The 14688-nt window shown below is 50.7% G+C and overlaps 1 protein-coding gene across 1 annotated transcript in view; it reads right to left on the bottom strand.

Moving 5' to 3' along the window:
- The window catches only part of LOC129842631 (tubulin-specific chaperone D-like), a 65508-nt gene that overhangs the window by 18257 nt on the left and 32563 nt on the right, over window positions 1-14688 (bottom strand). The window contains exons 15-16 of the mRNA XM_055911253.1: window positions 10150-10306; window positions 100-157 (exon numbers count right to left, since the gene is read on the bottom strand). Coding sequence (XP_055767228.1) covers window positions 100-157; window positions 10150-10306 — 215 coding nt within the window. The remainder of the gene's footprint in view (window positions 1-99; window positions 158-10149; window positions 10307-14688) is intronic.

Below are 14688 nucleotides of genomic sequence, written 5' to 3'. Positions count from 1 at the left end.
ATTTATTGAATTAAAAACAGAATTTCTCAACCTTGATACATGGTTTGATACGTGTACGAGAGAGCGAGACTGAAACAGACAGAGAGAGTGGTCACTCACTGATGCAGCTCTACGACAGTTGATGTTCCGGTCAAACACAGCAGTGATCACCAGAGCACTGGAGAGAGAGAGAGAGACAGAGAGACACAGAGACAGAGAGAGAGAGAGAGACAGAGAGAGAGAGAGACAGAGAGAGAGAGAGAGAGAGAGAGAGAGAGAGAGAGAGAGAAGAGGGAGAGAGAGAGAGAGAGAAAGACAAATAGAAGGACAGATAAACACACTGATACACAGGCAGGTGAATTTATTTATTACCTTGATGCCTTTGTATTGGTGTTGGGCCACAGTGACGTCATTACTATGATCGGACAGGAGAGAACCCTTGAAGAACAACAACCCAAGTTGGACCTTGTGGTTGATGAGAAAAGTATGAACTACTAAACTACCACTCAAGTAAAGTGTTTGCCAGTTTCTTGGTCGACCAAATGAAGAAAAACAACCTAATCTGTGCTGAGAACCAAAATTCAACAAGTCGACATGGTGCCAACAACAACAACCTGAAGGAATGTATGATTACATATGACTCCGGGGCCCCTCCTGTAGTCACTGACTCCGGGGCCCCTCCTGTAGTCACTGACTCCGGGGCCCCTCCTGTAGTCACTGACTCCGGGGCCCCTCCTGTAGTCACTGACTCCGGGGCCCCTCCTGTAGTCACTGACTCCGGGGCCCCTCCTGTAGTCACTGACTCCGGGGCCCCTCCTGTAGTCACTGACTCCGGGACCCTCCTGTAGTCACTGACTCCGGGACCCTCCTGTAGTCACTGACTCCGGGCCCCCCCCCGTAGTCACTGACTCCGGGCCCCCCCCCCCGTAGTCACTGACTCCGGGCCCCCCCCCCCCGTAGTCACTGACTCCGGGCCCCCCCCCCCCGTAGTCACTGACTCCGGGCCCCCCCCCCCCGTAGTCACTGACTCCGGGCCCCCCCCCCCGTAGTCACTGACTCCGGCCCCCCCCCCCCGTAGTCGCTGACTCCGGGCCCCCCCCCCGTAGTCGCTGACTCCGGGCCCCCCCCCCCCGTAGTCACTGACTCCGGGCCCCCCCCCCCCGTAGTCACTGACTCCGGGCCCCCCCCCCCCGTAGTCACTGACTCCGGGCCCCCCCCCCCCGTAGTCACTGACTCCGGGCCCCCCCCCCCCGTAGTCACTGACTCCGGGCCCCCCCCCCCGTAGTCACTGACTCCGGGCCCCCCCCCCGTAGTCACTGACTCCGGGCCCCCCCCCCCGTAGTCACTGACTCCGGGCCCCCCCCCCGTAGTCACTGACTCCGGGCCCCTCCCCGTAGTCACTGACTCCGGGCCCCTCCCCGTAGTCACTGACTCCGGGCCCCTCCCCGTAGTCACTGACTCCGGGCCCCTCCCCGTAGTCACTGACTCCGGGCCCCTCCCCGTAGTCACTGACTCCGGGCCCATCCTGTAGTCACTGACTCCGGGCCCATCCTGTAGTCACTGACTCCGGGCCCATCCTGTAGTCACTGACTCCGGGCCCATCCTGTAGTCACTGACTCCGGGCCCATCCTGTAGTCACTGACTCCGGGCCCATCCTGTAATCACTGACTCCGGGCCCATCCTGTAGTCACTGACTCCGGGCCCATCCTGTAATCACTGACTCCGGGCCACCTCTTTGATCACACCGTTGACATCCCTTCTCTCTCCTTACAAATCATCCACCCATTTCTGTCCTCCCTCGTTTCCTCCTTACCAATCTCTTTCTGTCCTCGCTCTTTTCCTCCTCCCCAATCTCTTTCTGTCCTTCCTCTTTTCCTCCTCCCCAATCTCTTTCTGTCCTCCCTCTTTTCATCCTCCCTCTAAGTGTTATAGGAAGGTGTAGGTGTGTGAACTAGGCTGCTGAGGGATACCCAGTACCTTTGACAGCCAGCAAGCCAACCAGGCAGCCAGCCAGCCCCCCAACCAGGCAGCCACCCAACCAGGCAGGCAGGCAGGCAGCCAGCCAACCAGGCAGCCAGCCAGCCAGCCACCCAACCAACCAGGCAACCAGCCACCCAACCAGGCAGTCAGCCACCCAACCAGGCAGTCAGCCAGCCAGCCACCCAACCAACCAGGCAGCCAGCCAGCCAGCCCCCCAACCAGGCAGCCAGCCACCCAACCAACCAGGCAGCCAGCCACCCAACCAAGCAGTCAGCCACCCAACCAGGCAGTCAGCCAGCCAGCCACCCAGCCAGCCACCCAACCAGGCAGCCAGCCAGCCAGCCACCCAACCAGGCAGCCAGCCAGCCACCCAACCAGCCAGCCCCCCAACCAGGCAGGCAGCCAGCCCCCCAACCAACCAACCAACCAGGCAGCCAGCCAGCCAGCCAGCCAGCCACCCAACCAACCAACCAGCCAGCCAGCCACCCAACCAACCAGGCAGCCAGCCACCCAACCAACCAGGCAGCCAGCCACCCAACCAACCAGGCAGCCAGCCACCCAACCAACCAGGCAGCCAGCCACCCAACCAACCAGGCAGCCAGGGAGGGAGGGAGAAACTGCCCCAGGCTCTGTTGGCTCTCCCACTCTTCTCTCTGTCCCTGGACACTAACCCTGACTAACTCTGTTCTCTCTGTCCCTGGACACTAACCCTGACTAACTCTGTTCTCTCTGTCCCTGGACAATAACCCTGACTAACTCTGTTCTCTCTGTCCCTGGACACTAACCTGACTAACTCTATTCTCTCTGTCCCTGGACACTAACCCTGACTAACTCTGTTCTCTCTGTCCCTGGACACTAACCCTGACTAACTCTGTTCTCTCTGTCCCTGGACACTAACCCTGACTAACTCTGTTCTCTCTGTCCCTGGACAATAACCCTGACTAACTCTGTTCTCTCTGTCCCTGGACACTAACCTGACTAACTCTATTCTCTCTGTCCCTGGACACTAACCCTGACTAACTCTGTTCTCTCTGTCCCTGGACACTAACCCTGACTAACTCTGTTCTCTCTGTCCCTGGACACTAACCTGACTAACTCTGTTCTCTCTGTCCCTGGACACTAACCTGACTAACTCTGTTCTCTCTGTCCCTGGACACTAACCCTGACTAACTCTGTTCTCTCTGTCCCTGGACACTAACCCTGACTAACTCTGTTCTCTCTGTCCCTGGACACTAACCCTGACTAACTCTGTTCTCTCTGTCCCTGGACACTAACCTGACTAACTCTGTTCTCTCTGTCCCTGGACACTAACCCTGTTCTCTCTGTCCCTGGACACTAACCCTGACTAACTCTGTTCTCTCAGTCCCTGGACACTAACCCTGTTCTCTCTGTCCCTGGACACTAACCCTGACTAACTCTGTTCTCTCTGTCCCTGGACACTAACCCTGACTAACTCTGTTCTCTCTGTCCCTGGACACTAACCCTAACCTGACTAACTCTGTTCTCTCTGTCCCTGGACACTAACCTGACTAACTCTGTTCTCTCTGTCCCTGGACACTAACCCTAACCTGACTAACTCTGTTCTCTCTGTCCCTGGACACTAACCCTGACTAACTCTGTTCTCTCTGTCCCTGGACACTAACCTGACTAACTCTGTTCTCTCTGTCCCTGGACACTAACCTGACTAACTCTGTTCTCTCTGTCCCTGGACACTAACCCTAACCTGACTAACTCTGTTCTCTCTGTCCCTGGACACTAACCCTAACCTGACTAACCACTGTGGTTTCAGTGAGGCACCAGTCCATGAACTGGGGGGACGGAAAGAAAGAACGAGAGAGTCTCATCTGAGGAGAAGAGTTCCCCTGGGGACATCCTGCACCTTATATCCTGAGTTCCAGAGCTTCATAGTGACCAAGCACAATGTCTGTGTGCGTACCCCCCCACCCCCCTGTGCATGTGCGTGTGTGTGTGTGTATGTATGTAAATGCCACACTAAAGTGGAGTAAAAATGTCACGAGGCTTTGACGAATCTGGAGCAGGACTGAGCTTGCCTGAGCCCCGGTACCAAACAGCCACCGAAACCAACCGCGCCAGGCGAAACCTGGCAGGGCTGGCTGCAGGGAGCGGGAGGCTGGTGGGGGGGGGGGGGGGGGGGGGGGGGGGGGTTAAAACTGACACTGCAGAGCTAGTCCGCATAGTCACAGGGTCCCGCAGGCCCAGACATGTCCACAGAGGGAGGGAGGGAGGGAGGGGCAGGGTACGTAAATGAACGTCAACTTCTCTGCAGACACAGGCAGGACAGGTGTGGAGTCATGCACAGCTAAGAGGTACACCTGAGACCTGAACACACACAGAGACACCTGACAACCAAGGCCCTCCACTCATCACTTCCTCCTCTCATCACCCTCTCCTCAGCATGGCAAGAAACAACCCACTCCTCCACACTAACACCTTCAGTCACCTGTAATCCTGTCAGGGACAAAGGAGTGTCTGCCTGCCTGTCTGTGAAATGCATTAAGCCCGGACAGTGCTCCAAACCAAACCAGTTAGACACGTCGTATGGCTTAACAGCCAGAGGGAGATGGTTTCATCATGCTGAGGTGTGGATGAGGAGCAGGCAGAGACAGATGTTTGTAGTCTACGTTGAGATGTGGATGAGGCGCAGGCAGAGACAGATGTTTGTAGTCTATGTTGAGGTGTAGATGAGGAGAGGAAGAGATAGAGGCCTGTAGTCTATGTTGAGGTGTGGATGAGGAGCAGGCAGAGATAGAGGCTTGTAGTCTACGTTGAGGTGTGGATGAGGAGAGGAAGAGATAGAGGCTTGTAGTCTACGTTGAGGTGTGGATGAGGAGAGGCAGAGATAGAGGCTTGTAGTCTACGTTGAGGTGTGGATGAGGAGAGGAAGAGATAGAGGCTTGTAGTCTACGTTGAGGTGTGGATGAGGAGCAGGCAGAGATAGAGGCTTGTAGTCTACGTTGAGGTGTGGATGAGGAGAGGAAGAGATAGAGGCTTGTAGTCTACGTTGAGGTGTGGATGAGGAGAGGAAGAGATAGAGGCTTGTAGTCTACGTTGAGGTGTGGATGAGGAGAAAAAGAGATAGAGGCCTGTAGTCTACGTTGAGGTGTGGATGAGGAGAGGAAGAGATAGAGGCTTGTAGTCTACGTTGAGGTGTGGATGAGGAGAGGCAGAGATAGAGGCTTGTAGTCTACGTTGAGGTGTGGATGAGGAGAGGCAGAGATAGAGGCTTGTAGTCTACGTTGAGGTGTGGATGAGGAGAAGAAGAGATAGAGGCTTGTAGTCTACGTTGAGGTGTGGATGAGGAGCAGGAAGAGATAGAGGCTTGTAGTCTACGTTGAGGTGTGGATGAGGAGAGGCAGAGATAGAGGCTTGTAGTCTACGTTGAGGTGTGGATGACGAGAGGCAGAGATAGAGGCTTGTAGTCTACGTTGAGGTGTGGATGAGGAGCAGGAAGAGATAGAGGCTTGTAGTCTACGTTGAGGTGTGGATAAGGAGCAGGCAGAGACAGATGTTTGTAGTCTACGTTGAGGTGTGGATGAGGAGAGGCAGAGATAGAGGCTTGTAGTCTACGTTGAGGTGTGGATGAGGAGAGGAAGAGATAGAGGCTTGTAGTCTACGTTGAGGTGTGGATGAGGAGAGGAAGAGATAGAGGCTTGTAGTCTACGTTGAGGTGTGGATGAGGAGAGGAAGAGATAGAGGCTTGTAGTCTACGTTGAGGTGTGGATGAGGAGAGGAAGAGATAGAGGCTTGTAGTCTACGTTGAGGTGTGGATGAGGAGAGGCAGAGATAGAGGCTTGTAGTCTACGTTGAGGTGTGGATGAGGAGCAGGCAGAGACAGATGTTTGTGGTCTACATTGAGGTGTGGATGAGGAGAGGAAGAGATAGAGGCTTGTAGTCTACGTTGAGGTGTGGATGAGGAGAGGCAGAGATAGAGGCTTGTAGTCTACGTTGAGGTGTGGATGAGGAGAGGAAGAGATAGAGGCTTGTAGTCTACGTTGAGGTGTGGATGAGGAGAGGCAGAGATAGAGGCTTGTAGTCTACGTTGAGGTGTGGATGAGGAGCAGACAGAGATAGAGGCTTGTAGTCTACGCTGAGGTGTGGATGAGGAGCAGGCAGAGATAGAGGCTTGTAGTCTATGTTGAGGTGTGGATGAGGAGCAGGCAGAGATAGAGGCTTGTAGTCTACGTTGAGGTGTGGATGAGGAGAGGAAGAGATAGAGGCCTGTAGTCTACGTTGAGGTGTGGATGAGGAGAGGCAGAGATAGAGGCTTGTAGTCTACGTTGAGGTGTGGATGAGGAGCAGGCAGAGATAGAGGCTTGTAGTCTATGTTGAGGTGTGGATGATGAGAGGAAGAGATAGAGGCTTGTAGTCTACGCTGAGGTGTGGATGAGGAGCAGCAGAGGCTTACGATAACGACCCCAGTACATAGAGTGTGTGGGGGCGGCAGGTAGACTAGCGGTTAGAGTGTGGGGGCGGCAGGTAGACTAGTGGTTAGAGTGTAGGGGCGGCAGGTAGCCTAGTGGTTAGAGTGTAGGGGCGGCAGGTAGCCTAGTGGTTAGAGTGTAGGGGCGGCAGGTAGCCTAGTGGTTAGACTGTAGGGGCGGCAGGTAGCCTAGTGGTTAGACTGTAGGGGCGGCAGGTAGCCTAGTGGTTAGAGTGTAGGGGCGGCAGGTAGCCTAGTGGTTAGAGTGTAGGGGCGGCAGGTAGCCTAGTGGTTAGAGTGTAGGGGCGGCAGGTAGCCTAGTGGTTAGAGTGTAGGGGCGGCAGGTAGCCTAGTGGTTAGAGTGTAGGGGCGGCAGGTAGCCTAGTGGTTAGAGTGTAGGGGCGGCAGGTAGCCTAGAGTGTAGGGGCGGCAGGTAGCCTAGTGGTTAGAGTGTAGGGGCGGCAGGTAGCCTAGTGGTTAGAGTGTAGGGGCGGCAGGTAGCCTAGTGGTTAGAGTGTAGGGGCGGCAGGTAGCCTAGTGGTTAGAGTGTAGGGGCGGCAGGTAGACTAGCGGTTAGAGTGTAGGGGCGGCAGGTAGCCTAGAGTGTAGGGGCGGCAGGTAGCCTAGTGGTTAGAGTGTAGGGGCGGCAGGTAGCCTAGTGGTTAGAGTGTAGGGGCGGCAGGTAGCCTAGTGGTTAGAGTGTAGGGGCGGCAGGTAGCCTAGTGGTTAGAGTGTAGGGGCGGCAGGTAGCCTAGTGGTTAGAGCGTTGGGCCAGTAAACAATAGGTTGCTAGTATAACAAGGCTATACTCTGCCTTGTCTCAGGATGGTAAGTTGGTGGTTGAAGATATCCCTCTAGTGGTGTGGGGGCTGTGCTTTGGCAAAGTAAAACCTGTCGTTCTGCCTCTGAACAAGGCAGTTAACCCACTGTTCATAGGCCATCATTGTAAATAAGAATTTGTTATTAACTGACCTGCCTAGTTAAATAAATAAAATCTTTAAAAAATGGAAACATTGTGTAATTTTAAAGCCCATGTTTAACCTTCTCTATGACTAGGGCAGAACCCATGTTTAACCTTCTCTATGACTAGGGCAGAACCCATGTTTAACCTTCTCTATGACTAGGGCAGAACCCATGTTTAACCTTCTCTATGACTAGGGCAGAACCCATTTTTAACCTTCTCTATGACTAGGGCAGAACCCATTTTTAACCTTCTCTATGACTAGGGCAGAACCCATGTTTAACCTTCTCTATGACTAGGGCAGAACCCATGTTTAACCTTCTCTATGACTAGGGCAGAACCCATGTTTAACCTTCTCTATGACTAGGGCAGAACCCATGTTTAACCTTCTCTATGACTAGGGCAGAACCCATGTTTAACCTTCTCTATGACTAGGGCAGAACCCATGTTTAACCTTCTCTATGACTAGGGCAGAACCCATGTTTAACCTTCTCTATGACTAGGGCAGAACCCATGTTTAACCTTCTCTATGACTAGGGCAGAACCCATGTTTAACCTTCTCTATGACTAGGGCAGAACCCATGTTTAACCTTCTCTATGACTAGGGCAGAACCCATGTTTAACCTTCTCTATGACTAGGGCAGAACCCATGTTTAACCTTCTCTATGACTAGGGCAGAACCCATGTTTAACCTTCTCTATGACTAGGGCAGAACCCATGTTTAACCTTCTCTATGACTAGGGCAGAATCCATGTTTAACCTTCTCTATGACTAGGGCAGAACCCATGTTTAACCTTCTCTATGACTAGGGCAGAACCCATGTTTAACCTTCTCTATGACTAGGGCAGAACCCATGTTTAACCTTCTCTATGACTAGGGCAGAACCCATGTTTAACCTTCTCTATGACTAGGGCAGAACCCATGTTTAACCTTCTCTATGACTAGGGCAGAACCCATGTTTAACCTTCTCTATGACTAGGGCAGAACCCATGTTTAACCTTCTCTATGACTAGGGCAGAACCCATGTTTAACCTTCTCTATGACTAGGGCAGAACCCATGTTTAACCTTCTCTATGACTAGGGCAGAACCCATGTTTAACCTTCTCTATGACTAGGGCAGAACCCATGTTTAACCTTCTCTATGACTAGGGCAGAACCCATGTTTAACCTTCTCTATGACTAGGGCAGAACCCATGTTTAACCTTCTCTATGACTAGGGCAGAACCCATGTTTAACCTTCTCTATGACTAGGGCAGAACCCATGTTTAACCTTCTCTATGACTAGGGCAGAACCCATGTTTAACCTTCTCTATGACTAGGGCAGAACCCATGTTTAACCTTCTCTATGACTAGGGCAGAACCCATGTTTAACCTTCTCTATGACTAGGGCAGAACCCATGTTTAACCTTCTCTATGACTAGGGCAGAACCCATGTTTAACCTTCTCTATGACTAGGGCAGAACCCATGTTTAACCTTCTCTATGACTAGGGCAGAACCCATGTTTAACCTTCTCTATGACTAGGGCAGAACCCATGTTTAACCTTCTCTATGACTAGGGCAGAACCCATGTTTAACCTTCTCTATGACTAGGGCAGAACCCATGTTTAACCTTCTCTATGACTAGGGCAGAACCCATGTTTAACCTTCTCTATGACTAGGGCAGAATCCATGTTTAACCTTCTCTATGACTAGGGCAGAACCCATGTTTAACCTTCTCTATGACTAGGGCAGAATCCATGTTTAACCTTCTCTATGACTAGGGCAGAACCCATGTTTAACCTTCTCTATGACTAGGGCAGAACCCATGTTTAACCTTCTCTATGACTAGGGCAGAACCCATGTTTAACCTTCTCTATGACTAGGGCAGAACCCATGTTTAACCTTCTCTATGACTAGGGCAGAATCCATGTTTAACCTTCTCTATGACTAGGGCAGAATCCATGTTTAACCTTCTCTATGACTAGGGCAGAACCCATGTTTAACCTTCTCTATGACTAGGGCAGAATCCATGTTTAACCTTCTCTATGACTAGGGCAGAACCCATGTTTAACCTTCTCTATGACTAGGGCAGAACCCATGTTTAACCTTCTCTATGACTAGGGCAGAACCCATGTTTAACCTTCTCTATGACTAGGGCAGAACCCATGTTTAACCTTCTCTATGACTAGGGCAGAACCCATGTTTAACCTTCTCTATGACTAGGGCAGAACCCATGTTTAACCTTCTCTATGACCAGGGCAGAACCCATGTTTAACCTTCTCTATGACTAGGGCAGAACCCATGTTTAACCTTCTCTATGACCAGGGCAGAACCCATGTTTAACCTTCTCTATGACTAGGGCAGAACCCATGTTTAACCTTCTCTATGACCAGGGCAGAACCCATGTTTAACCTTCTCTATGACCAGGGCAGAACCCATGTTTAACCTTCTCTATGAATAGGGCAGAACCCATGTTTAACCTTCTCTATGACTAGGGCAGAACCCATGTTTAACCTTCTCTATGACTAGGGCAGAACCCATGTTTAACCTTCTCTATGACTAGGGCAGAACCCATGTTTAACCTTCTCTATGACTAGGGCAGAACCCATGTTTAACCTTCTCTATGACTAGGGCAGAACCCATGTTTAACCTTCTCTATGACTAGGGCAGAATCCTACCTTGAGATGCGCAAGTTCACACAAATCTTCAATTGACATCAATTCACTAACTGAATTAAAAACGTAATTGACCCCGACCGGGGTCAGAGAGACAGAGGAGGAGGATGATGAAGAAGTAGAGGAGTGTTACCAGGCGATCTGAGTGACGAAGGGCTTCAGCTCGGTGGGTTCGTAGGCCCTGGCAAAGGCCCAGCAGACGTAGCAGGCTGCGTCTCGTACGTTAGAACCAACGCTACACGCTCCTCTCTTCTCATCATAGACCAAGGCCTTCAGGATCAGAGGCACCACTGGAGGGAGAGAGAGAGAGAGAGAAAGAGAGAAACAGGGAGAGAGAGAGAGGGGGAGGGATAGAGAGAGAGAGAGAGGAACGGGAGAGAGAGAGGGGGGGAGGGATAGAGAGAGAGAGAGAGAGAGAGAGAGAGAGAGAGAGAGAGAGAGAGAGAGAGAGAGAGAGAGAGAGAGAGAGAGAGAGAGAGAAAGAGAGAAAGAGAGGAAAGGGGAGAGAGAGGGGGGGAGGGATAGAGAGAGAGAGAGAGAGAGGAACGGGGAGAGAGAGGGGGGGGAAGGGATAGAGAGAGAGAGAGAGGAACGGGGAGAGAGAGAGGGGGGGAGGGATAGAGAGAGAGAGAGAGAGAAAGAGAGGAAAGGGGAGAGAGAGAGGGACGGGAGGGATAGAGAGAGAGAGAGAGAGAGAGAGAGAGAGAGAGAGAGAGGGGGGGATAGAGAGAGAGGAATGGGGAGAGAGAGAGGGGGGATAGAGAGAGAGAGAGACAGAGTTGGGGAGGGAGAGAGAGATGAGAGAGAGAGACAGAGTGGGGGAGGGAGAGAGAGAGAGAGAGACAGAGTGGGGGAGGGAGAGAGAGAGAGAGAGTGGGGGGGAGAGAAAGAGACAGCGTGGGGGAGAGAGAGAGAGGAAAGGGGAGAGAAAGACAAATGAGTATTCCACAGACAAAGATAACATCTTAAACAGTTCAGAAGTATAGGCAGTTCATTACAACTTCATATGTAGGTCATTAATAAAGTGATGTATTACTCATTGTGACTGTCGTTTTGGTGGTGTAAGGTACACACAGCTGTATTCTAATGTATTATTACTGTTTTACTAAATCCATTAGTCCAATCACATCATAGGTTTATCCACCTCCCCTGACAACAGTTGTATCACCATGGCAGCTTGTAGTTCATGTGGGATTCTCAGTCATGCCACCTATCAGATCCTCCTCCTGTCCTCGCCTCATTGGCCCTGGCCTCTGTGGTTCACTCTAAAGCAAGACTCTCAGAGACTGGTGGGGTTAATAGTGTCACTGTAAACCAACACCTCTCACATCTTTCACTGCCAAGAGAGAAACCCTTTGATCGTTTTAACCGCTGTGGTGGAATAAGCAGCTTCAACTCCTATGACTGTGTACGGCATATGACCAAGGCAAAACTTGTTGAAATTATGTCATTTCAACTAGTTTTGCCCACATTTTACACAATCTAATTATCTGATTCAAACTACCTGAGAACTGGAGAGGGAAAAGCATTGAGACATGACTCATCAGAAATGAAAGCTGATAACATTTTTTGGTACCCTTCCCCAGATCTGTGCCTCGACACAATCCTGTCTCGGAGCTCTATGGACAATTCCTTCGACCTCATGGCTTGGTTCTTGCTCTGACATGCACTGTCAGCTGTGGAACCTTCTATAGACAGGTGTGTGCCTTTCCAAACCATGTCCAATCAATTTAATTTACTACAGGTGGACTCCAATCAAGTTCTAGAAACATCTCAAGGATGATCAATGGAAACAGGATGCACCTGAGCTCAATTTCGAGTCTCATAGCAAAGGGTCTGAATACTTCTGTAAATGAGGTATTTACAGTTTTTATTTTTCAAAAATGTTTTTAAAAAATCTAAAAACACTTTGTCATTATGGGGTATTGTGATGTCATTAGGGGGTATTGTGATGTCATTTGTGATGTCATTAGGGGTATTGTGATGTCATTAGGGGGTATTGTGATGTCATTAGGGCGTATTGTGTATAGATTGATGAGGACATTTTTGTATTTCATCCATTTTATAATAAGACTGTAACGTAACAAAATGTGGAAAAAGTCAAGGGGTCTGAACACTTTCTGAATCCATTGTATTCCGAACGCAGCTAGTCTCATTCCTTCAGTTTCCTAGTCATAGCCTGCCTAGGCTATATGCCTGTGCTCGAAATCAACAAAGGTTTAAAAAAATGACGTCTTTATTTAACTAGGCAAATCAGTTCAGAACAAATTCTTATTTACAATGACGGCCTACCCCGGCCAAACCCGGACGACGCTGGGCCAATTGTGCGCCGCCCAATCGCGGCCAGTTGTGATACAGCCTGGATTTGAACCAGGGTGTCTGTAGTGACGCCTCTTGCACTGAGATGCAGTGCTTTAGACCGCTGCGCCACTCGGAGCCCAGGTAGACAGACATAAAGACCACTGTACCACTCAGAGCCCATGTAGACAGACATAAAGACCACTGTACCACTCAGAGCCCAGGTAGATAGACATAAAGACCACTGTACCACTCAGAGCCCAGGTAGACAGACATAAAGACCACTGTACCACTCAGAGCCCAGGTAGACAGACATAAAGACCACTGTACCACTCAGAGCCCAGGTAGACAGACATAAAGACCACTGTACCACTCAGAGCCCAGGTAGACAGACATAAAGACCACTGTATCACTCAGAGCCCAGGTAGACAGACATAAAGACCACTGTACCACTCAGAGCCCAGGTAGACAGACATAAAGACCGCTGTACCACTCAGAGCCCAGGTAAACAGACATAAAGACCACTGTACCACTCAGAGCCCAGGTAAACAGACATAAAGACCACTGTATATCTCAGAGCCCAGGTAGACAGACATAAAGACCACTGTATATCTCAGAGCCCAGGTAGACAGACAAAAAGACCACTGTACCACTCAGAGCCCATGTAGACAGACATAAAGACCACTGTATATCTCAGAGCCCAGGTAGACAGACAAAAAGACCACTGTACCACTCAGAGCCCAGGTAAACAGACATAAAGACCACTGTATATCTCAGAGCCCAGGTAGACAGACAAAAAGACCACTGTACCACTCAGAGCCCAGGTAGACAGACATAAAGACCGCTGCACCACTCAGAGCCCAGGTAGACAGACATAAAGACCACTGTACCACTCAGAGCCCAGGTAGACAGACATAAAGACCACTGTACCACTCAGAGCCCAGGTAGACAGACATAAAGACCACTGTACCACTCAGAGCCCAGGTAGACAGACATAAAGACCGCTGCACCACTCAGAGCCCAGGTAAACAGACATAAAGACCGCTGTATCACTCAGAGCCCAGGTAGACAGACATAAAGACCACTGTACCACTCAGAGCCCAGGTAGACAGACATAAAGACCACTGTACCACTCAGAGCCCAGGTAGACAGACATAAAGACCGCTGCACCACTCAGAGCCCAGGTAAACAGACATAAAGACCGCTGCACCACTCAGAGCCCAGGTAGACAGACATAAAGACCACTGTACCACTCAGAGCCCAGGTAGACAGACATAAAGACCGCTGCACCACTCAGAGCCCAGGTAGACAGACATAAAGACCACTGTACCACTCAGAGCCCAGGTAAACAGACATAAAGACCACTGTATATCTCAGAGCCCAGGTAGACAGACATAAAGTTTCAAATATGTATTATTGCTACTGGCAGTTGAACTTCTCAACACGTCTTTGACCATACATGTTAATTCCAGACTTAATGCACAAAGTGTATTTTCTGTCAGTGTATCCACTCACTAGCAGCATGGCTTCCAGTAGGTACGAGGAAGATAGACCTGCTTTGTAATTTGAAGCACATGACTCAGTTGGCTCCCGGCCCGTATGTTTTCTTTCTAATTCCAGCGTGTACGCGCTCGTTCACACGTGTAAAAAAAAGAACTGTTTGATTTGGGCTTTAAAACTAGATAAACTAAGATAAAGTTTGAGGTCATTCATTTTCCAGAGTATTCGTTTTCAATGTTGACACTGGACATTAAAAAGACTGGCGCTGTCATAAAGTGACAGGTCGAGGTCAACACCAGTGCCACAGCCAACAACACCCTTATTTACCTGAATGCAAAATGACCTTTTTCATTATTACATCGGGGTGTTGTGGGAACTTCTGTTAAAAAAAACTTTGCTCAAACAGACGTTTAAAGATCGGCCTGGATTCATGATTGCGTATTTAAGAGAAGTATGTCTAAGCTTTGCCCTGCCCACCTTAATGCCCATGTTGTGTTTCCCATGAAGAGAACAATAGAGACAGGGAGGGAGGGAGACAGGGAGGGAGACAGGGAGGGAGACAGGGAGACAGGGAGGGAGACAGGGAGGGAGAGAGAGAGACAGGGAGGGAGAGAGACAGGGAGGGAGAGAGAGAGACAGGGAGGGAGAGAGAGAGACAGGGAGGGGGAGAGAGAGACAGGGAGGGGCAGAGAGAGACAGGGAGGGAGAGAGAGAGACAGGGAGGTAGGGAGAGAGACAGGGAGGGAGACAGACAGGGAGGGAGGGAGAGAGAGACAGGGAGGGAGAGAGACAGGGAGGGAGAGAGACAGGGAGGGAGAGAGAGAGACAGGGAGGGAGAGAGAGAGACAGGGAGGGGGAGAGAGAGACAGGGAGG

This window comes from Salvelinus fontinalis, unplaced genomic scaffold (assembly GCF_029448725.1).
Source record: "Salvelinus fontinalis isolate EN_2023a unplaced genomic scaffold, ASM2944872v1 scaffold_0057, whole genome shotgun sequence".
In the NCBI taxonomy this organism is placed as follows: domain Eukaryota; kingdom Metazoa; phylum Chordata; class Actinopteri; order Salmoniformes; family Salmonidae; genus Salvelinus; species Salvelinus fontinalis.
This window is presented reverse-complemented; position numbering and strand designations above follow the sequence as displayed.